The following is a 22,393-nucleotide window of genomic DNA, read 5'->3' on the forward strand; positions in this document are numbered from 1 at the left end:
CCGATAGGCTTTGGTGATATATACCGTTTATACCGTACACCGGGGTACTTCGGAATAACGACGGTATGATTTTTAATACAGCTTATGAAAATAAATACAAATATTATTATTTTTTAGGGGGGGGGGGGAGGCTGCGTGCTACGCCACTGCTTAAGTTAAGGATAACTATAAGTCGTCTAAGATGTGTCAAATCGTTTATATCCAGCTCAGGGCTCCAGCTTTGCATTTGGTTTGCTGACTTGCTAGCTAAGTGGCTAGATGTCTAGATCAAGCTTCTTGGTTACAGCGGAGACATTCTAGCCTGAGTACCAGTCTCTGTAGCTAACATTCCACTCCTTGCCACTCCTCGTCATCGAGAGAGACTGACCTTTCTGCCATCTTCAAATATGAACATTCTACCGTTAATGAGTTCGAGGAGAACAGAGGAGTGGATCCTGATTCGATAACCCTCACAGCTATCCTCCAATCGCAACTCTGCTGTAAATCCAGCTGCACATCGAACGTTGAGATTGCCGAATGGCCAGTCTCTTTGGAGTGGCAAAGAGTGGACTGTTAGCTAAAAAGACTGGTACCCAGACTAGAGACTTTCAATCCCCTCCTGTATCAAGATCCCTGTTGCCTAAATTGCTTTGTGCGTAAAAATAATAATACATATATCAGTTTGTTTTTTTATAGCGCCCCTTGTGTGCACTTCTGGTAATACCGTCTACCCGGTATGGTATAGAAACGGTATGAACATCTGGATACCGCCCAACCCTACTATCTGAACGATCTGTAATGTTCTGTAACCTTCCTGAACCACAAGTCTGTTGCAATGCGTAACTGCAAGAACAACCAGATGTGAGACCAGGCACCAGGCTACATTCACATGGCATGCACATACACAGAGATGAGCTGGGGGTTAGTTCGACACAAAGCGGTTTCCACCATGGCCTGGGACAGAGGCCAGCCTGACAGCATGAGGGACTGAAGCGGACTGTCATGATAGGGTGGATCAATGATGGCTACAGGAAGGGTTGAACAATGATGGAACGAGGCGGGTCGACGGTAAGCCAGTTGGGGTGAGGCGATGGGTGATACCATGGAGACTAGGATTGCAAAATTCAGTGAACTTTACGAAAATTCCACAGGTTTTCCAGAAATCCTCCAATTTCCTGCTTATTCCCTCCTGGTAGATATCAGAATGTTGCAACCCTAACGGCAGCTATGGAGGTGATGGCATGGATAGTTCCAAGGACGGTTGGAGGATGATGAAACAAGGAGGGACGATGGTAAAACAGCTGGGGTGAGGCGAGAGGAACGGGTGATACCATGATGGCTATGGGGGTGATGGGTGATCCCATGGGGGCGAGGGCGTTACCTGTAGAGTGGGGGGAGGGCGCGGGAGGGTGCCTCCACACCTCCTCTCCTCCTCCAGAGCACGAGTCAGACGCTCAAACTGCCGCTCCTGCTCACGCACAGAGGCCAGGAGAGAGGCGGCACTCTCACACTGCTCCATTCACACTGAGTAGAGAGGAAGGACAGGGTTAAACCACCTAGCACCACACTGAGGGGACAGGACAGGGTTAAACCACCTAGCACCACACTGAGGAGACAGGACAGGGTTAAACCACCTAGCACCACACTGAGGAGACAGGACAGGGTTAAACCACCTAGCACCACACTGAGGAGACAGGACAGGGTTAAACCACCTAGCACCACACTGAGGAGACAGGACAGGGTTAAACCACCTAGCACCACACTGAAGAGACAGGACAGGGTTAAACCACCTAGCACCACACTGAGGAGACAGGACAGGGTTAAACCACCTAGCACCACACTGAGGAGACAGGACAGGGTTAAACCACCTAGCACCACACTGAAGAGACAGGACAGGGTTAAACCACCTAGCACCACACTGAGGAGACAGGACAGGGTTAAACCACCTAGCACCACACTGAGGAGACAGGACAGGACAGGGTTAAACCACCTAGCACCACACTGAAGAGACAGGACAGGGTTAAACCACCTAGCACCACACTGAAGAGACAGGACAGGGTTAAACCACCTAGCACCACACTGAGGAGACAGGACAGGGTTAAACCACCTAGCACCACACTGAGGAGACAGGACAGGGTTAAACCACCTAGCACCACACTGAAGAGACCGGACAGGGTTAAACCACCTAGCACCACACTGAGGAGACAGGACAGTGTTAAACCACCTAGCACCACACTGAGAGGACAGGACAGGGTTAAACCACCTAGCACCACACTGAGGAGACAGGACAGGACAGGGTTAAACCACCTAGCACCACACTGAGGAGACAGGACAGGGCTAAACCACCTAGCACCACACTGAGAGGACAGGACAGGGTTAAACCACCTAGCACCACACTGAGAGGACAGGACAGGGTTAAACCACCTAGCACCACACTGAGAGGAGAGGACAGGGTTAAACCACCTAGCACCACACTGAGGAGACAGGACAGGACAGGGTTAAACCACCTAGCACCACACTGAGGAGACAGGACAGGACAGGGTTAAACCACCAAGCACCACACTGAGGAGACAGGACAGGGCTAAACCACCTAGCACCACACTGAGGAGACAGGACAGGACAGGGTTAAACCACCTAGCACCACACTGAGGAGACAGGACAGGGCTAAACCACCTAGCACCATACTGAGAGGACAGGACAGGGTTAAACCACATAGCACCACACAAAGAGGAAGGACAGAGTTAACCTGGCACACACACAGAAGAAACCGTTTTTCAAACCACATTCCATACTCAGTTCTATTCAAACAGAGCGAGAGCGAGAGTTAACCCACAAACACACATTACGGTGATGCTGTACAGAGAAGCAGCAGGGTGACAGGATGCTAATCACCTCCACACTCAGAGATGAACAGCATGAGAGAGAGGAGAGAAGGAGAGGGAGGCAGGCAGGGCAGGAGGAGAGAGAGAGGAGAGAAGGAGAGGGAGGCAGGCAGGGAAGGGCAGGAGGAGAGAGATAGGGAGGAGAGGGAGGCAGGCAGGGCAGGAGGAGAGAGATAGGGAGGAGAGGGAGGCAGGCAGGCAGGGCAGGAGGAGAGAGATAGGGAGGAGAGGGAGGCAGGCAGGGCAGGGCAGGGCAGAAGGAGAGAGAGATAGGGAGGAGAGGGAGGCAGGCAGGGCAGGAGGAGAGAGATAGGGAGGAGAGGGAGGCAGGCAGGCAGGAGGAGAGAGATAGGGAGGAGAGGGAGGCAGGCAGGGCAGGAGGAGAGAGATAGGGGGGAGAGGGAGGCAGGCAGGGCAGGAGGAGAGAGATAGGGAGGAGAGGGAGGCAGGCAGGGCAGGAGGAGAGAGATAGGGAGGAGAGGGAGGCAGGCAGGGCAGGAGGAGAGAGATAGGGAGGAGAGGGAGGCAGGCAGGGCAGGAGGAGAGAGATAGGGAGGAGAGGGAGGCAGGCAGGGCAGGAGGAGAGAGATAGGGAGGAGAGGGAGGGCGGGGAGATACAGGAAAGAGAAGGCGAGAAGGGGGAGAGGAGAAGAGGAGGAAGAGAGGTAGAAGCAGAAGGAAATATGCCGAGTTACAATAGGAGTGTGATGACTGGGGGGAGAGAGAGAGAATCACATGTTCTTAGGGAAGGGCCGTGGCAGGTGGTACTCGTTAGCACCTCTTGTCTTCCACAGAGGCAGGTGAAAGGCAGGTGCGAGAGAGAGAGCGAGAGAAAGAGAGAGAAAGAGACGGAGAGAGAAAACAATGAGAGAGAGCCGCGGGTTCTAGAAGTCTATTTCTGGGTCCAGAGCTCACACCCGTCAGCTCCTGACTGAGCCCAAAACAGAACCAGAAACTAGAACAAAAGTAAAAGACAGAACAGAACTTAAAGACCCAGTGCAGTCAAAAACATGATTTTACAGTGGTTTATATTCACACTATGGAGGTTGAAATAATACTGTGTAAATGATGATAACGCCCTTTTAGTGTAAGAGCCGTTTGAAAAGACCACCTGGAATTTCAGCCTGTTTTGGTGGGATGGAGTTTTGGTTAATAGACCAATAACCAAGAGTTCCAAACCTCTCTGCCAATAAGAGCTAGTTTTGAGTTTTCCCCTCCCCACTCAGACCACTCCCAGACAGTCCTAGCTACATTCTTGCTTGAGAAATTACTCTTCGCTAAGAAGCTCTTTTTGTTTCTGTTTGACCATTTTAATTGAAAACAATCAAAGTAAGGTACGTAATTGTTACCCACAAATGATTTGATATTGAGATTAAAAACAGCTGCATTGGACCTTTAACTTGAACAGAACCACAAGCAAAATGTTATGTTGTCGAGGAGCCAAATATAGCTAGAGCATTCAGAACAGAACACTTGGCCCAACTGGACCAACCGTAAACCCACACAGATTAACTTCCTGGTCAAGTCTTGGGAAATCAGGGATGGGGGTGTTGAAATGTTCCCTACAGTAGTTTCAAGTTGGTTGGATATCCGTGGGGACATTCTAGATACACACAGGAAACTGTTGAGCATAAAACCCAGAAGCATTGCAGTTCTTCAAACCGGTGACGCCTGGCACCTACTACCATACGCTGTCGAAAAGGCACTTCAACGCTTGCGCATTCACCTCTGAAAGGGACACAGACACAACATTTCTCAATCATCCCAAGGCTGCTTAACTCGTCTCCCCCATTAATCTACACTGATTGAAGTGGATTCAACAAGTGACATCAATAAGGGATCATATCTTTCACCTGGATTCACCTGGTCAGTCTGTCATAGAGGAGCAGGTGTTCTTAATGTTTGGTACACTCAGTGTAGATAGCTAGGCTAATGCCACGGCCACATGCTGCACTTTCTCCCCAACCCCATTCAGATAAAACAACAGCCTACCTGTTGGTTGCTGGTTGTAGCCTACTCCCTCTCATTTCGCTAACTTTTAATTCCGTAATTTTATTCCATCTAGCGTTGCATTAGTGAACCCTGGCTCCACATTGAGCCTCTTTGCTGCTGTGATTGGCCAACATAAAGAAGTTACACAGTGAAGGCCACCAGTCTACAGTGGGGAAAAAAAGTATTTAGTCAGCCACCAATTGTGAAAATTCTCCCACTTAAAAAGATGAGAGAGGCCTGTAATTTTCATCATAGGTACACGTCAACTATGACAGACAAAATGAGAAAAAAATTCCAGAAAATCACATTGTAGGATTTTTTATGAATTTATTTGCAAATTATGGTGGAAAATAAGTATTTGGTCAATAAATAAAAGTTTCTCAATATTTTGTTAGTATACCCTTTGTTGGCAATGACACAGGTCAAACGTTTTCTGTAAGTATTCACAAGGTTTTCAAGCACACTGTTGCTGGTATTTTGGCCCATTCCTCCATGCAGATCTCTCCTCTAGAGCAGTGATGTTTTTGGGGTGTCGCTGGGCAACACGGACTTTCAACTCCCTCCAAAGATTTTCTATGGGGTTGAGATCTGGAGACCGGCTAGGCCACTCCAGGACCTTGAAATGCTTCTTACGAAGCCCTCCTTCGCAGTCCCGGGCGGTGTGTTTGGGATCATTGTCATGCTGAAAGACCCACACACGTTTCATCTTCAATGCCCTTGCTGATGGATGGAGGTTTTCACTCAAAATCTCACGATACATGGCCCCATTCATTCTTTCCTTTACACGGATCAGTCGTCCTGGTCCCTTTGCAGAAAAACAGTCCCAAAGCATGATGTTTCCACCCCCATGCTTCACAGTAGGTATGGTGTTCTTTGGATGCAACTCAGCATTCTTTGTCCTCCAAACACGACGAGTTGAGTTTTTACCAAAAAGTTATATTTTGGTTTCATCTGACCATATATGACATTCTCCCAATCCTCTTCTGGATCATCCAAATGCACTCTAGCAAACTTCAGACGGGCCTGGACATGTACTGGCTTAAGCAGGGGGACACGTCTGGCACTGCAGGATTTGAGTCCCTAGCGGCGTAGTGTGTTACTGATGGTAGGCTTTGTTACTTTGGTCCCAGCTCTCCGAGGTCATTCACTAGGTCCCCCGTGTGGTTCTGGGATTTTTGCTCACCGTTCTTGTGATCATTTTGACCCCACGGGGTGAGATCTTGCGTGGAGCCCCAGATCGAGGGAGATTATCAGTGGTCTTGTATGTCTTCCATTTCCTAATAATTGCTCCCACAGTTGATTTCTTCAAACCAAGCTGCTTACCTATTGCAGATTCAGTCTTCCCAGCCTGGTGCAGGTCTACAATTTGTTTCTGGTGTCCTTTGACAGCTCTTTGGTCTTGGCCATAGTGGAGTTTGGAGTGTGACTGTTTGAGGTTGTGGACAGGTGTCTTTTATACTGATAACAAGTTCAAACAGGTGCCATTAATACAGGTAACGAGTGGAGGACAGAGGAGCCTCTTAAAGAAGAAGTTACAGGTATGTGAGAGCCAGAAATCTTGCTTGTTTGTAGGTGACCAAATACTTATTTTCCACCATAATTTGCAAATAAATTCATTAAAATCCTACAATGTGATTTTCTGGAGAAAAAAATTCTCATTTTGTCTGTCATAGTTGACGTGTACCTATGATGAAAATTACAGGCCTCTCATCTTTTTAAGTGGGAGAACTTGCACAATTGGTGGCTGACTAAATACTTTTTTTCCCACTATATGTGGCGCACCGTGCACGTCATAAAAACTCAACTACATTGAAAAGTTTGCTGTTTTATTAAATTAAGAATTTGCAATGTCATGGTATATCCTTGTATGTAACAATGTCACATGGATATTAAAATGTAATTTAGAAAAAGCCTTTTCGATGTAAAAAACAGGCCTAAAAAAAAGGTCATACTCACAAACATATTAGAATACTAACGTCCATTCGGATATTTGAATATTCGAATAACTGTGCACATACCTAGTTCAAAACATAACTGACTCAGAACCACATTAGCCTACGTGGAATCAGATACCTCTTGAGCTCTAGTCATACCGGAGGACCAGCCGACAAAACCATTTTCACCCTTCAATCCTGTCTCCAGTCAGCCACTGACTGTATTCATTACTGCACAGTAGCAACCCCCCTCACAATCTGCAGCTGTCTGTGGTGATTCCATGAACAAAGAGACGTGTGTATTACAGTAAGTCTGGTATCTGGTCAGGGTGACATGAGCTTTATCCTTGAAAACGCAAACAGAACATCAAGTTTCAGTGAACTTGCTTAATCTCCTTACTCTTTTCGCCTCTCTCTCTCGCTCTCACACACACCTCCGTCACACATTCCAACGGGAGTTCTGGCATGTCACATCCTGCCTCAGCTGTTCAGGTTGTCTTTGTGTCTAATCCTTCACCTTTTTCATTTATTCACTCATCTCCACCTCTATCCCTCTCTCTCCACCTCTATCCCTCTCTCTCGGGCTCTCTCCACCTCTATCCCTCTCTCTCTCCACCTCTATCCCTCTCTCTCGGGCTCTCTCCACCTCTATCCCTCTCTCTCGGGCTCTCTCCACCTCTATCCCTCTCTCTCGGGCTCTCTCCACCTCTATCCCTCTCTCTCGGGCTCTCTCCACCTCTATCCCTCTCTCTCGGGCTCTCTCCACCTCTCTCTCCACCTCTATCCCTCTCTCTCGGGCTCTCTCCACCTCTATCCCTCGGTCTCTCTCCACCTCTATCCCTCTCTCGGGCTCTCTCCACCTCTATCCCTCGGGCTCTCTCCACCTCTATCCCTCGGGCTCTCTCCACCTCTATCCCTCTCTCTCGGGCTCTCTCCACCTCTATCCCTCTCTCTCTCACCTCTATCCCTCTCTCTCGGGCTCTCTCCACCTCTCTTCCCTCTCTCTGGGCTCTCTCCACCTCTCTCTCCACCTCTCTCCACCTCTATCCCTCGGGCTCTCTCCACCTCTATCCCTCTCTCTCGGGCTCTCTCCACCTCTATCCCTCTCTCGGGCTCTCTCCACCTCTATCCCTCGGGCTCTCTCCACCTCTCTCTCCACCTCTCTCTCCACCTCTCAGCCCTGGAGTGGTTGCAAGGGCAAGGGGACTTTATTTCCATTCCTCTAGTGATTTCATATCTCAAATAAAATGTTATTAGTCACGTACACATATTTTGCAGATGTTATCGCAGGTGCAGCGAAATGCTTGTTTCCATCTCCAACAGTGCAGTAAATACCCAGCAATACAAAACAATACAGACAAATCCCCCAAAAATTTCTAAGGAATTCTAGAGGAAACCTGGCACCATCCCTATGGTGAAGCATGGTGGTGGCAGCATCATGCTGTGGATATGTTTTTCAGCGGCAGGGACTGGGAGACTAGTCAGGATCGAGGGAAAGATGAAAGGAGCAAAGAACAGAGAGATCCTTGATGAAAACCTGCTCCAGAGCGCTCAGGACCTTAGACTTGGGTGAAGGTTCACCTTCCAACAGGACAACAACCCTAAGCACACAGCCAAGACAACGCAGGAGTGGCTTCGGGACAAGTCTCTGAATGTCCTTGAAATGGCCCAGCCAGAGCCCAGACTTGAACCCAATTTAACATCTCTGGAGAGACCTGAAAATAGCTGTGCAGCAACGCTCCCCATCCAACCTGACAGCGCTTGAGAGCATCTGCAGAGAAGAATGGGAAAAACTCTCCAAATACAGGTGTGCCAAGCTTCTGACGTCATACCCAAGAATATTCTATGCTGTAATCACTGCCAAAGGTGCTTCAACAAAGTACTATGTAAAATGTGATATTTCCATTTTGATTTTGCTTTGTCATTATGGGGTATTGTGTTTAGATTGATTAAATAGTTTTTTCCCCCTCATCAATTTTAGAATAAGGCTGTAACGTAAAAAAATGTGGAAAGAGTCAAGGGGTCTGAATACTTTCTGAAGGCACTGTATATGATGGTGTGTATATATACAGTCTATGAATAGAAAAGGTGTGTACAGCAGTAGTTATAGAAAGAATGCTCAGTTAGCCACATATTTTCAAAGGTACCTCAAAAGTAGGTCATGCATTTAATTGGGCTCATCGGTTTCCACTGACAGGTACAATACACACTTAACAAGGCAGGACAGGACATGTTAAAGTGGCTAGCCTTGCACCACATGCAGGCCTCGAATTTCCCGGTGGCATCCCCCTTGTGTGGCTGTAATGCCCCCTTGTGTGGCCGTAATGCCCCCTTGTGTGGCCGTAATGCCCCCTTGTGTGGCTGTAATGCCCCCTGGGGCCGTAATGTGGCCTAATGCCCCGTGGCCGACCCCTTGTGTGGCCGAAGCGGTAATGTGGGCCGAATCTGGGGCGTAAAACCCTTTGTAATATGCCTAAGATGGCTTGCAGCCAAAGTGCCCGTTGTGCCCTTGGGCTGAACATAATAATTATAATTCCCCGGCTGCCAATCGCCCTGCTCCAAAGCACCTCTCCCTCACATGGCTCTCTCAGATATCTCAATTGCTATTAGCCAATGCCCGTTACGTGATCTGGTCCTTCTCACAGGCGTCGCAGCTCCGAGGGAAGGCTACTAGTGAAGAAGGACACATCGGGGTGCTGCCGTGTGCCTCCTCCTTATCCAATTCTGAGGGGCATATTGAAGACGTTAGACCTGTCAAAGCTGTCATCAAGGCAAAGGGTGGCTATTTGAAGAATATAAAATATATTTTGATTTGTTTAACACTTTCTTTGGTTACTTCATGTTATTTTATAGTTTTGATGTCTTCACTATTATTCTACAATGTACAAAATAGTAAAAATGAAGAAAAACCCTTGAATGAGTAGGTGTCCAAACCTTTGACTGGTACTGTATACACACACACACACACACAGAACAAAAACGCAACATATAAAGTGTTGGTGCCCAGAAATGTTCCATAGGCACAAAAAGTAAATTTATCTCATAATTTATTTATTTTTTTACTTGTTTACATCCCTGTTAGTGAGCATTTCTCCTTTGCCAAGATAATCCATCCACCTGACAGGTGTGGCATATCAAGAAGCTGGTTAAACACACATGATCCTTACTCAGGTGCACCTTGTGCTGGGGGCAATAAAAGGCCACTAAAATGTGCAGTTGTCACACAACCTAATGCCACAGATGTCTCAAGTTTTGAGGGAGCGTGCAATTGGCATGCTGACTGCAGGAATGTCCACTAGAGCTGTTGCCTGAGAATTGAATGTTCATGACATAAATTGTTCACACCCCTCTTGTTGGAGGAGAGAAAATGTTGCTGCTTTAAAGCTCATTTTCTGCAATTAAAACACATTTTGTCATTGGGTGCAGAGAAAATTTTTCAATTTTAAAGCTCATATTCTTGCAATTCTATACATTTTGCCGTGTCTAATGTGTATTCATGTGATATTTGAGTGACTCAACAAAATCTATGGGCTAAAAAAAAACCTAGCTAAAAAACATTAGCTGACATGGGCTAGTTGATCTGGACATTTCCGACACGTTACAAATAGCTCTAAGGTACGCAATGACTGACATGACAGGAGGAAAACTGATGATGCACTACCCAATATCTAAATTGCATTCTACTATTACAACTTTCAAGAGTAAGTTGAAAGCCTGACTGAGTTCCTTAAAAAGAACACTGACCTAGCAGTTGGCCTTGGTGCCCTGGCAGATTGGGCACCTCTTGAAGGCCAAATTGCCTTGCCCCTAAAATCATGTGCCAGATTTCTAGGATTCTAGGGCTGCGTTTAAACAGGCAGACCAAGTCGGACCTTTTTTCCACTAATTGGTATTTTGACCAAATCACATTAGATATTTTCAGAGCTGATCTGATTGGTCAAAATACCAATTAGTGGTCTAAACACTGCCTGCGACTGTGTTGTGAGACAGACGCAGCAGCAGTTAAAGAGACCGGAGGTGAGACACCAGTGATATTAGGCTCTGTCACCTTCAATGTGCTGCATGTAATGTTGACCTCACTCAGCATGCCAGGTAGGTTTCTAGGATTCTAGGTTATTTATTTGACCTTTATTTAACTAGACAAGTCAGTTATGAACAAATTCTTATATACAATGACGGCCTACACCGGCCAAACCCGGACGACGCTGGGCCAATTGTGCGCCGCCCTATGGGACTCCCAATCACGGCCGGTTGTGATACAGCCTGGATTCGAACCAGGGGGTCTGTAGTGACGCCTCAAGCACTGAGATGCAGGCCTTAGACCACTGTGCCACTCGGGAGCCTGTTGAAAGAGACTGAAGGTGACACCAGTGATATTAGTTGGTTAGGATTCTAGGTTCTTTCTAGACTATCAGCTGTTGAAAGAGACTGAAGGTGACACCAGTGATATTAGTTGGCTAAGATTCTAGGTTCTTTCTAGAGATTGTGTTGTAAGACACACACGACGGCTGTTGAAAGAGAGAGCAGTGATATCACGCTCAGTCACCCTAAAGGCTGTTGAAAGAGACACCAGTGATATCAGGCTGAGACACCGGAATGCACCCTAAAGTTTTGCTCACCACCATGTATGGTTGTACTGCGTTTCTGTGTTAAGCTAGGCCACATCTGGGATCTCTGTGCTGATTATGTTATATTACTTTACTTACAGGCTGTGGAAATCATTTCCCTCTTCAAGGAGAATAAAGTATCTAGCCTAGGCTATATGCATATATGGAGATCTCTGAACATCAGGCTTCATCACCATAACGCTGCTGTTTCTAACCAGTCCAGGCCAGAAGTGCAGGTGGAGGCCATCATTAGCCCCTCCATTATAAAGCAGTTAGCCCAGCGGTGAATCCTGTGTGTCCACTGATGGGATAGCATGGGTATTAGACAGATACGTCATTTACTGCCCCCGACCCTACACAGTTCTCACACACACACACACAACTAACCCACCAATGTGCATGATGCATTCTCTCAGTGAACATGTCGGATTGCAGGGAAATACTACTAACCGCTCTCAATCAATGCCAGCAGCACACCACCCTGCATACCACTGCTGGCTTGCCTCTGAAGCTAAGCAGGGTTAGTCCTGGTCGGTCCCTGGGTGGGAGATCAGATGCTGCTGGAAGTGGTGTTGACGGCCAGTAGGAGGCACTCTTTCCTCTGGTATAAAATAACATATCCCAATGCCCCAGGGCAGATATTGGGGACATTGCCCTGTTTAGGATGCAGTCTTTTGGATGGGACGTTAAAACGGGTGTCCTGACCCTGTGGTCACTAAAGACCCCATGGCAATTGTCGTAAGAGTAGGGGTGTTAACCCGTGTCCTGGCTAAATTCCCAATCTGGCCCCTCCTACCATCACGGCCACCTAATCATCCCCAGCTTCTAATTGGCTCATTCATCCCCGTAACTATTCCCCAGGTCCTTGCTGTAGATGAGGATGTGTTCTCAGTCAACTTACCTGGTAAAATAAGGGTTAAAAATAACTAAAAAGAGGCTCAGAGTGACCAGTTAAATCTACAGGTACAAAAGTCATCTCAATCAGTAGCAGTTAGCTACCACTGACATGAGGTCTGATCAGTAGGTTTCAATAATACATGGAAATAATAAGTGGATTATAGCGATTGGGTAGTAATATGCAAGGACCACACAAAAACTTGATTCCCCAGTGTTTTACTGAGTGCCCAGTCAGGCCATGTCATGGCTGCTGCTGTGTGGTAAAGTCTTGTTGTGGTCTGGTCCCAGTACTGGTGCTGTGTGGTAAAGTCTTGTTGTGGTCTGGTCCCTGTACTGGTGCTGTGTGGTAAAGTCTTGTTGTGGTCTGGTCCCTGTACTGGTGCTGTGTGGTAAAGTCTTGTTGTGGTCTGGTCCCTGTACTGGTGCTGTGTGGTAAAGTCTTGTTGTGGTCTGGTCCCTGTACTGGTGCTGTGTGGTAAAGTCTTGTTGTGGTCTGGTCCCAGTACTGGTGCTGTGTGGTAAAGTCTTGTTGTGGTCTGGTCCCTGTACTGGTGCTGTGTGGTAAAGTCTTGTTGTGGTCTGGTCCCAGTACTGGTGCTGTGTGGTAAAGTCTTGTTGTGGTCTGGTCCCTGTACTGGTGCTGTGTGGTAAAGTCTTGTTGTGGTCTGGTCCCTGTACTGGTGCTGTGTGGTAAAGTCTTGTTGTGGTCTGGTCCCTGTACTGGTGCTGTGTGGTAAAGTCTTGTTGTGGTCTGGTCCCTGTACTGGTGCTGTGTGGTAAAGTCTTGTTGTGGTCTGGTCCCTGTACTGGTGCTGTGTGGTAAACGTCTTGTTGTGGTCTGGTCCCTGTACTGGTGCTGTGTGGTAAAAGTCTTGTTGTGGTCTGGTCCCTGTACTGGTGCTGTGTGGTAAAGTCTTGTTGTGGTCTGGTCCCTGTACTGGTGCTGTGTGGTAAAGTCTTGTTGTGGTCTGGTCCCTGTACTGGTGCTGTGTGGTAAAGTCTTGTTGTGGTCTGGTCCCTGTACTGGTGCTGTGTGGTAAAGTCTTGTTGTGGTCTGGTCCCTGTACTGGTGCTGTGTGGTAAAGTCTTGTTGTGGTCTGGTTACTATACTGGTGCTGTGTGGTAAAGTCTTGTTGTGGTCTGGTCTGTACTGGTGCTGTGGTAAAGTCTTGTTGTGGTCTGGTCCCTGTACTGGTGCTGTGTGGTAAAGTCTTGTTGTGGTCTGGTCCCTGTACTGGTGCTGTGTGGTAAAGTCTTGTTGTGGTCTGGTTACTATACTGGTGCTGCTGACTCAGACACATTTGAATGGCTGGTGACAGAGAGACGTGCAGTTGGTGTGGGTGTGTGTTTTAGCCTTGGCATCGGTCCAAACACCACCAGCGCCACTCCTAGACTTCGGACTATGAAACACTCCCCGCAGGCAAACTAAATACTGGCCAGTGTATGGTGGCCTCTGACACACACACACACACACTGAGCAGTGCTGCAGTGCAAGACAGACCTTCCAAGTTCCAAGCAACACTAAAAAGTTCATTCTCTGACTGGGGTGAAGGGAGTCAGCTACACAGCAGTATTATGTCATGCTCAATCAAATATACGGAGGGAAGACAATGTGAAATAGCCACGCCCGTTGTTTACATACAGGTAGAGTGGAGTCATGCACGACCAGTAAAGGTGACCAGGAAATGAAATGGCCGATGGCTGACATGTTCGCTATGAAAACCACCGGCAAATGATTTTTGTATTATTATTTTTAAACACAGAGATAACAGTTGAAATATAAACACATCTCAGGTGTAGCGCCAAGCGTAGCGCCAAGCCTAGGAAGGTGCAAATACACTAAAAGCAGACTTCCGTGTGTCTGGGCCACACCCATAGCCCGCCATTACAGAGGTTCATAAATGATACCCCTGGCATAAAAAGCACTGCCTGTGTGCTGGAGCTAGGCTGCTAGGCTACAGTCATCTCACAAATTTCATTTTTAGGGTAAAATTAGAAGTTTTCAATTTGGTGAAGGGGGAAAAGTAAACTACAACTATTGAGAAGAGAGCATGTAATAACACGTTCCTTCTCCTCCTCCCAAATGTCAACTGGTCAATGTCTACACACCCGCAGGGGAGTTTTGAATACACAAAAATGTCAAACATTTCGCTGTGTTGCGCTGGAACTCCCCCCTCACAGCTTACAGCTAAGATAGTTTGACATGTGTATGGCGCTCTTTTTGATCAATAGATACTGGTAGTGAGGAGCGACAAACCATGAAACTGTAGCAAACAATATAAAAGCAGAAGGAACCAATACATGGCCCTGGTCACGTCTGGTGGAGACCTTGCATTGGAATTGTGTAAACTGAGAAGGTGGCAAAAGCATCACAGTTGGACTCTGAAGTCTTACTATATAACATGAGTGTAAATGAAACAACCACACCTGACACTCTACCCCACCCATTGGCAGGCAGCCTAGCGGTTAGGAGTGTCCAAATCCTGAGCCGACTAGGTGAAAAATATGTCAACGTGCCCTTGAGCAAGGCACTTTACCCTGATTGTTCCTGTATGTCACTCTGGATAAGAGTGTCTGCTAAATGACTAAAATGTAAAAGCATCTAATTCCAAAAACTTGGCCAAAACCCACAAAACAGGTTCCTCTCTTCCTCTCATTCTGAATACATAAAAGAAATCCAAGACATGAAAGAGGGAGCCTCTCCTTCATAACAGAATAGGAAAAACCACAATAAACACGGATGGTGTTAGACAATTATTACTGTAACGTTACAGTAGTAGTTTGTACACCTTGCAGGTGTTTCATGCCTTCACAACATACATCTTGATATATCCCATCCTTTCACAGGCGTTTCTTACAAAGACTTGGCAATATGACAGGAGAGAACGTTAAGGACAGAGCAAAACCTTCCTAAACAATGTAACGCTAGAAAGCTACTTTGGCTAGTCGAGAACAACTTCTCACAAGAGTCACTAACGCTACACCACTGCTAGACATTGACAGCATGAGAAAACACAGCAAAAACTCCCTCTACACATGACGGTGATGTGATAGACCTATGATAAAATGATTAACGTGGACTTTGACTCATATTTCGTCAGCGAGCTGGCTGGCTAACGTCCGTGTGTAAGGGGTAGCTGGTAGTTCACTCTCCCCGACGGATTTTGACCTACCGACTACAGTATCCCCAAGTACTGTCTGCCGGGAGTCAGTCAAATACATGGAACTGAAGTCCATCAAATGTTTGTTAGGTAAATCATTTTGTAAACTTCACATAGCTCAATTGCTTGTTGGGTAACTAGGTGACAAACTTTACACAAATTGTTACACTCTTGGTTCTCTCTCAAGCGAACGTTAGTTTTTGCTAGCAAACCAGCCAACGAGCTAACGACGATTGTTTTACGCTAATGTTAGCTTATGAATAGGTAACTAAGCAAGTCGCTATTATTGGACAATAGTGCAATGAGTGTTAAACAAATACAGCCAACTACAGTAGCTATATTATAGATAAGTTACAAATTCGCTAACAGTAGACATCTAGCTAACCACAAACTACAACACCGCTAACGTTAGCTAGCACCCGCTTGCTAACTAGCTAACGTTAACTATTTTAATATTACGTTCAGACACTTATATAAAATGATTGAAAGACAAACATTGAAAAACAAAGTACTGAATTACCAATTTCGGGTGGTTCTTTTGTTGTTTTCATGCAAGTCCCCAGACGTTTGAACAGGGATCCAGGCCTATCGAAACAGACTGAAATGTCCAACTGCTGCGGTAGCAAGTGTTTGCAATTCCAATTCTGGGCGTTCTTGCCCCACTGCACGACCGAGTAGTGAAGTCGAATTTCCACTATTCACCAAATAGCTTTACCTAGATTACATAAACATGTGTAAACTAACGCTAAACGTGAATAGCTAAACCGCCATGGATTGTGTACTCTTTAAGGACCAACCTAGAATAGAGTATAGGTATGTTCCTCGGTTTGTTCACTACGCTTCCCCTTTCCTTCCCGACAGATTTCCTATTTTCCCTTCCCTGAGAGCGAGATGACGACACACACAACAGGATAGGGGAGGGGTTCTTTACCGTAATTACAATTTGTAGCGCACTACCCAACACCAGCATGCGTTGTAATGTAAGGTGGTTTATTAGATAAAAATACAATACACACGAATTAAAGTATTTTTTTCTGAATCAGTTAAATGTTTTCTGTAACATCAAGGACCTTTTCCTTTACCAGATAGGCCTATCAATAAAACAAAAAAAGCAAAGCATTCAGAATATGCATAACATACAGTATGTCCTATGTAGGAGTTACAATAATCTGTAGCTAATATAAAAACAAAAACTAGTAACATCAATATTAAAGTAAATATTAATGAGAAGATAAAAAATCAGAAAATGTACACTTTACAGAAGCTGTATCAGTCTTACACTTGTACAGACCCGTATTTGTGTACTATGCACTGATAACATACTGTTTATTTGATAGAAAAACAAAAATCAGTTATTTACACAAGCATACATTTATTTTCTACAGAAACATCAAGGACCTTTTCATTATCAATATACAGCCTCTGTTCAAAATAGCATCATATTCAATACATAGTGCACTAGGGGGCGCTGGTCAAAATACGGTGCCGTTTGGGACACAGCCATAAATTCGTAAAAACACAGGCTATGGGATATTAATTGTGCAAAGCAGCACTAAACTACAACATATGTCGTGTGTACAAATCTGTAATTCAAGAAAAGAGCTATGAGAAAATATTGATGAGAAAGTTGCCAAAATATGAAATGAAAACCACGTATCACTTTTTTAAATCATATATGTTTTCTCTACAACACCTTTCTTTATCACACCCCCGCCTGCCCAGCTAGTATCTGATCAGGGTTTTATATATACAGGAAATGACTCAGGACACACTGTACTCTGGAACTTAGTCAGTGGAAATTACCTATATCTTTAAATGGATTATTCTGAAGATCTGAAGATCTGTGTGTGTGTGTGTGTGTGTGTGTGCGGTCATGCGTGACAAACTGGAGAGATATTAAAGGTATATTCATATTCATAATTTTGAGGAAATTACTCAGAACTTAGTCAGTGGAAATGACCTATATCTTAAATAGCTTATTCTGAAGATGTGTGTGTGTGTGTGTGTGTAACCTGATCTTGGGTGGTGTGTTCAAAGACGTGACTCCTGCTCCTCCTGCTCCTCCTGCTCCTCCTGTTCCTCCTGCTCCTCCTGCTCCACCTGCTCCTCCTGCTCCTCCTGCTCCTCCTGTCCTCTGGGCTGCTCTCCCCTCTCTCTGCCAGCAGCCCTCTCTACTGGGATGCAGGGGCAACACCTCCACGCACCGCTATCCATCTCTCTGTTGACACCTGCTGACCTAAAGAGACAGCACCAGGAGACTACTGTTTACCGAAAGGAATCTCAACACACACATACACACATACGCAGAAGCAAGCACAAATGCACGCACGAATGCACTCGCACACACACACACACACATATTAGAACACCATTACAGTCCATCTCCCAGCAAGTTCGTATTCAACCTCTATGCATAAATATTTTGTTTAGCTGGCTCTTGACTTGCAGAGCAGAAACATAGCGGTGGTGGTCAGCAGATGATGATGAAAGCTGGCAGAGGAGAGGCTGGAACAGAGACACGTATTGATTAACGACGCACTGATTAGCATCAGAACGATCTGTGAATCAGAGTCGGTCAAAGTTATGTCTGGTTCATGTTGAAAAAATGTATGCCCTAACTGTAAGTTGCTCTGGATAAGAGCGTCTGCTAAATTACTAAAATGTAAAATGTAATGTTCAGGTACCTGTTACGGTTAGAGAGAGGAGCTCACTCTCAGAGGAGAAGTTATGAGAGAAAACATCATTCTTATAAACACAGCTGTAGTTCCCTTGGTGGGAGTCATCTGTAGCAGGGAAGAGGAAGGCAGCAGAGTGATTGACAGCTGGCTGGGTCTGGGATCTGTTGGAGCCGGTGAACGTGAGGAGGAAGGCGCCTCCTGGGTACTGTGGCTGAGTGGAGCAGGTGATGGTGAAGCTGTGGCCCCTGAACACCTCGGGCCCCGGGTAGCCCCTGGATACCCCTTCCGTTGAGACATTCAGGGAGATATCAGGCTGGAGCAGGAGATCCGTAGAAGAGGATGGAACATATAATGACTTTCCTAATTTAGATCTGATAACATCATCAACGTGTAAGTAAGTGTAAGTGATGAATAACACCCACCATCACAGACCAACATAAATAAATACCTACTCTGTTTCTGAGGTTTATTGCTATTGTATTTCAGAGATGTAGGGCCTACAGCATCCTGCGTCGGCAGGTTTCTTCTTCGTGGCCAAGAAGGAGGGGGGTCTACGTCCGTGCATCGACTACAGAGGTCTCAATTCCATCACCACCAAGTACCGTTACTCCCTCCCATTGGTGCCGACCGCCATCGAACAGCTCCGCGAGGCCTGGTTTTTTATTTAACTGGACCTGCGGAGTGCCAACAAGTTGATCCGCATCCGGGGAGGGGTATGAATGGAAAACGGCCTTCAGCATGATGTCTGGGTACTACGAGTACTTGGGGATGCCTTATGGTTTAGTTAATGCTCCGTCTGTGTTCCAGGCATTCGTCAACGAGGTGTTCCGGGACATGCTTGGGAGTCAGGTGGTTGTGTATTTCGACGACTTCCTGATCTACTCAGCCACCTTGGAGGATCGCCCACGTCCGGGTAGTCCTGGGATGCCTCCTGGAGAACCATCTGTATGTCAAAGCGGAGAAGTGCCAGTTCAATCAGGCCGCTGTCTTCTTCTTGGGATACCGTATCAGCCCACAGGGAGTGGTTATGGAGGAGAGGAAGGTTGAGGCAGTCAGGTCATGGCCAGTCCCAACCACCATAAAAGGACTACAACGATTTTTGGGGTTTGCCAACTTCTACCGCCGCTTCATTAAAAACTTAAGCTCCATCGCCTCTCCTCTCACCTCTCTCCTCAAGGGTGGCCCCCGTAAGTTGGTGTGGCGTCCTGCAGCCGATGAGGCCTTCCGCCTACTGAAGGTGCGTTTCACATCCGCCCCGTTGCTAAAACACCCAGATCCTACGTTGCCCTTCATGGTGGAGGTGGACGACTCAGAAGTGGGCGTGGGGCCTGTCTTGTGACAACGCCAAGGTAACCCACAAAATATTATCCATGTGCATACTACTAAAAAAAAACTGTCTCCTGCAGAGAGGAACTATAATGTCGGCAACCGGGAGCTCCTGGCGGTGAAGTTGGCATTAGAGGAGTGGAGACACTGGCTGTAGGGTGCCAAGGACCCATTTCTCATCCTCACCGACCATCGGAACCTGGAGTACATACGGACAGCGAGGCGACAGCACCCAAGCAAAGTGGGCCCTTTTCTTCACTAGATTCAACTTCACCCTGTCATACCACCCAGGTTCAAACAACATCAAAGCCGATGCCCTGTCCCGTCTCCACGATTCGGGAGAGGTTCCTGTCCTGAGTGCGCCCATCATACCACCCCTCCGAATCGTTACCCCCGTGCTTTGGGAAGTAGATGCGGACATCCGCCAGGCTCTGGAGAGGGAACTCGCGCCTACTATCTGCCCTCCGGCGCGCACCTACGTTCCCACGGAGGTAAGGGATAAGCTGTTGACCTGGGCGCACACATCCCTTGCCCCTGGACACCCAGGTATCACTCAATCCATCTCCGTTAAGTACTGGTGGCCCACCTTGGTGCAGGGCGTCGTCCACTACGTGCCCAAACCAAATCTCCCCGGCACGCTCCAGCAGGGAAACTCCTTCCCCTTCCTGTGCCTCAGTGGCCTTGGTCCCATCTATCCATATATTTTGTTACTTATCTTTCAACACTGTTATGGTTGTTGTTGACAGATTCTCAAAATCCTGCCAATTTATCCCTCTCTCTGGTCTCCCTACTGCTCTCCAGGTCGCTGAGGCACTGTTCCAGCAGGTCTTCCGACACTATGGCCTTCCGGAGGACATCGTCTCCGACCGTGGTCCCCAATTCACATCGCTGATGGAGAGCCTTCATGGAGAAGCTGGAAGTCACGGTCAGCCTCACATCCGGGTACCAGCCTCAGACCAACGGGCAGGTAGAGAGGACTAACCAGGAGCTGGGGAGGTTCCTGAGGAGTCACTGCCAGGACCGGCAGGGGGAGTGGACCCGGTTCCTTCCCTTGGCGGAGTAAGCCCAGAACTCACTTTGTCACTCCTCCACCGGGCTGTCTCCCTTCCAGTGAGTGGAATTCACCCATGTCTTAAAACGCTGACGTCAAGATCCATATCTTAATGACTTACTAGTTGTACTCAAAATTATGAAATGGGCATAAATTGGGTTAATATCTCTCCAGTTTGTCATGCAATGACACACACACGCACACAGACACACACCAACTTTGAAGCTATTCATCAATTGTTTACAAAGTCTCAAATTACAACAAAACAAAACTCATGAAACATAAATAACTTATATTATTCAAGAATCAATGGGTATACTGAATCTGATTTACAGTAATATCATTAGTTGACATGTCCATTAAGCAGTAGCCTATTGAATATTGTAGCCTAGGCCTACCTAACGAACAAAAAAGCAACGTTGTGTGGTTGTGTGTACATTGGGAACGAAACAGAAGAAAACGTGTCGAAACGAGGTGGGACTAACCTGATTTTGTCCAATAAGAAACAATTGTTTTTATTTTCTGTTGCAGAACTTTTTGCTACGTGGTGCACTAATGAATAGTGCAAAACAGCGATGTCTCACAAACTCTAGTCTAGGCCTACTCCATTTGATTTGACAGAGATAAGAACGAGGTAGGTTATTAATATATGTAGCCTAGTGATATGAATTTTAACTTAAACCAAATGGGACTATATGGGGGTGAATGTTTATTAGGCTACTTAATGATGCTAATTTTGCTTTACTGATGTTTCCAAAGACTTGTTTGCAGGATTTCAACTAGGCCTACAGTAGCCTACTTCAAACCAAATGTTTTTTGAAACTGCAAATGTATATGACATTGATCATGTATTATCTTGAGCAGTTAGTGTTGCAATATGCATTTGTGTCCCATACAAAATACAAAAAAATATTGCAGTTTTGAAACTGCAGTAAAAGTGCAGTAACTGCAGTCGCCTGTGGTATTTTGGACGCAGTAATTGCAGAATAACTGCGGTGTACTGCAATTGAACTGCAGTTATACTGCACTCTAACTGCAGTTAAACTACAAAATGACTGCAGTCAAAAAAAATGTTATTTTGGATGCAGTATTTGCAGCACTCAGCAGATATACAGCACTCTAACCAGTGGTGGAAAAAGTACCCAATTGTCATACTTGAGTAAAAGTAAAGATACCTAAATAGAAAATTACTCAAGTAAAAGTGAAAGTCATCCGGTAAAATACTACTTGAGTAAAAGTCTAAAAGTATTTGGTTTTAGATATATTTAAGAATCAAAAGAAAATGTAACTGCAAAAATATACTTACTCAAAAGTAAAAGTAAAAGTATAAATAATTTCAAATTCCTTATATTAAGCAAACCAAACGACACAATGTTCTTTAAAAAAAAATCTACAGATAGCCAGGGGCTCAATACTCAAACATCATTTACATATGAAGCATTTGTGTTTAGTGAGTACGCCAGATCAGAGGCAGTGGGGATGACCAGGGATGTTCTCTTGATAAGTGTGTGAATTGGACCATTAACCTGTCCTGCTAAGCATTCAAAATGTAACAAGTACTTTTGGGTGTCAGGGAAAATGTATGGAGTAAAAAGTACATAATTTTCTTTAGGAATGTAGTGAAGTAAAAGTAAAAGTTGTCAAAAATATAAATAGTAAAGTAAAGTGCAGATACCTAAAAAAAAAACGACTTAAGTAGTATTTTAAAGTATTTTAACTTAAGTACTTTACACCCCTGGCTCTAACGGCAGTTATACTGCAGTGTACTGCAGACATACTACACTCTGACTGCAATCTTTTTTCGTAAGGGGTGTGTTTGTGTGTAAACACATTTTGATTTGCAGGTGGGGGAATTATTGGGATAAAGATTCTGTGGTGGTAAATTA

General features: G+C 45.9%; 1 protein-coding gene and 1 long non-coding RNA gene across 11 annotated transcripts in view; one reads left to right on the forward strand and one right to left on the reverse strand.

The window, feature by feature from the left end:
* ctnnd1 (catenin (cadherin-associated protein), delta 1) overlaps nucleotides 1-16,545 on the reverse strand; it is a 41,603-nt gene extending 25,058 nt beyond the window's left edge. For 2 of the 7 annotated variants that reach the window (XM_045226723.1, XM_045226722.1), the window contains exons 1-2: nucleotides 15,973-16,545; nucleotides 1,361-1,503 (exon numbers count right to left, since the gene is read on the reverse strand). In XM_045226723.1, the coding sequence (XP_045082658.1) occupies nucleotides 1,361-1,498 (138 nt within the window). In that variant the 5' untranslated portion in view covers nucleotides 1,499-1,503; nucleotides 15,973-16,545. The remainder of the gene's footprint in view (nucleotides 1-1,360; nucleotides 1,504-15,972) is intronic. The other 5 variants (XM_045226721.1, XM_041904292.2, XM_045226724.1 and 2 more) reach the window with 5 other exon arrangements.
* On the forward strand, nucleotides 15,435-21,473 carry LOC121587405. 4 transcript variants are annotated; one of them, XR_006661947.1, is made up of 4 exons: nucleotides 15,435-15,542; nucleotides 18,211-18,530; nucleotides 18,617-19,947; nucleotides 20,258-20,676. It is a non-coding gene; the product is annotated as an uncharacterized LOC121587405 (long non-coding RNA). The 4 variants fall into 4 exon arrangements; XR_006661948.1 differs by lacking the exon at nucleotides 15,435-15,542 and adding an exon at nucleotides 21,039-21,473 and having other exon boundaries at nucleotides 16,848-18,530; nucleotides 20,258-20,566; XR_006004060.2 differs by lacking the exon at nucleotides 15,435-15,542 and having other exon boundaries at nucleotides 16,848-18,530.
* The last annotated feature ends 920 nt before the right edge of the window (nucleotides 21,474-22,393 follow it).

The sequence above is a fragment of the Coregonus clupeaformis genome, chromosome 18 (genome assembly GCF_020615455.1).
Source record: "Coregonus clupeaformis isolate EN_2021a chromosome 18, ASM2061545v1, whole genome shotgun sequence".
NCBI classification, from domain to species: Eukaryota; Metazoa; Chordata; class Actinopteri; order Salmoniformes; family Salmonidae; genus Coregonus; species Coregonus clupeaformis.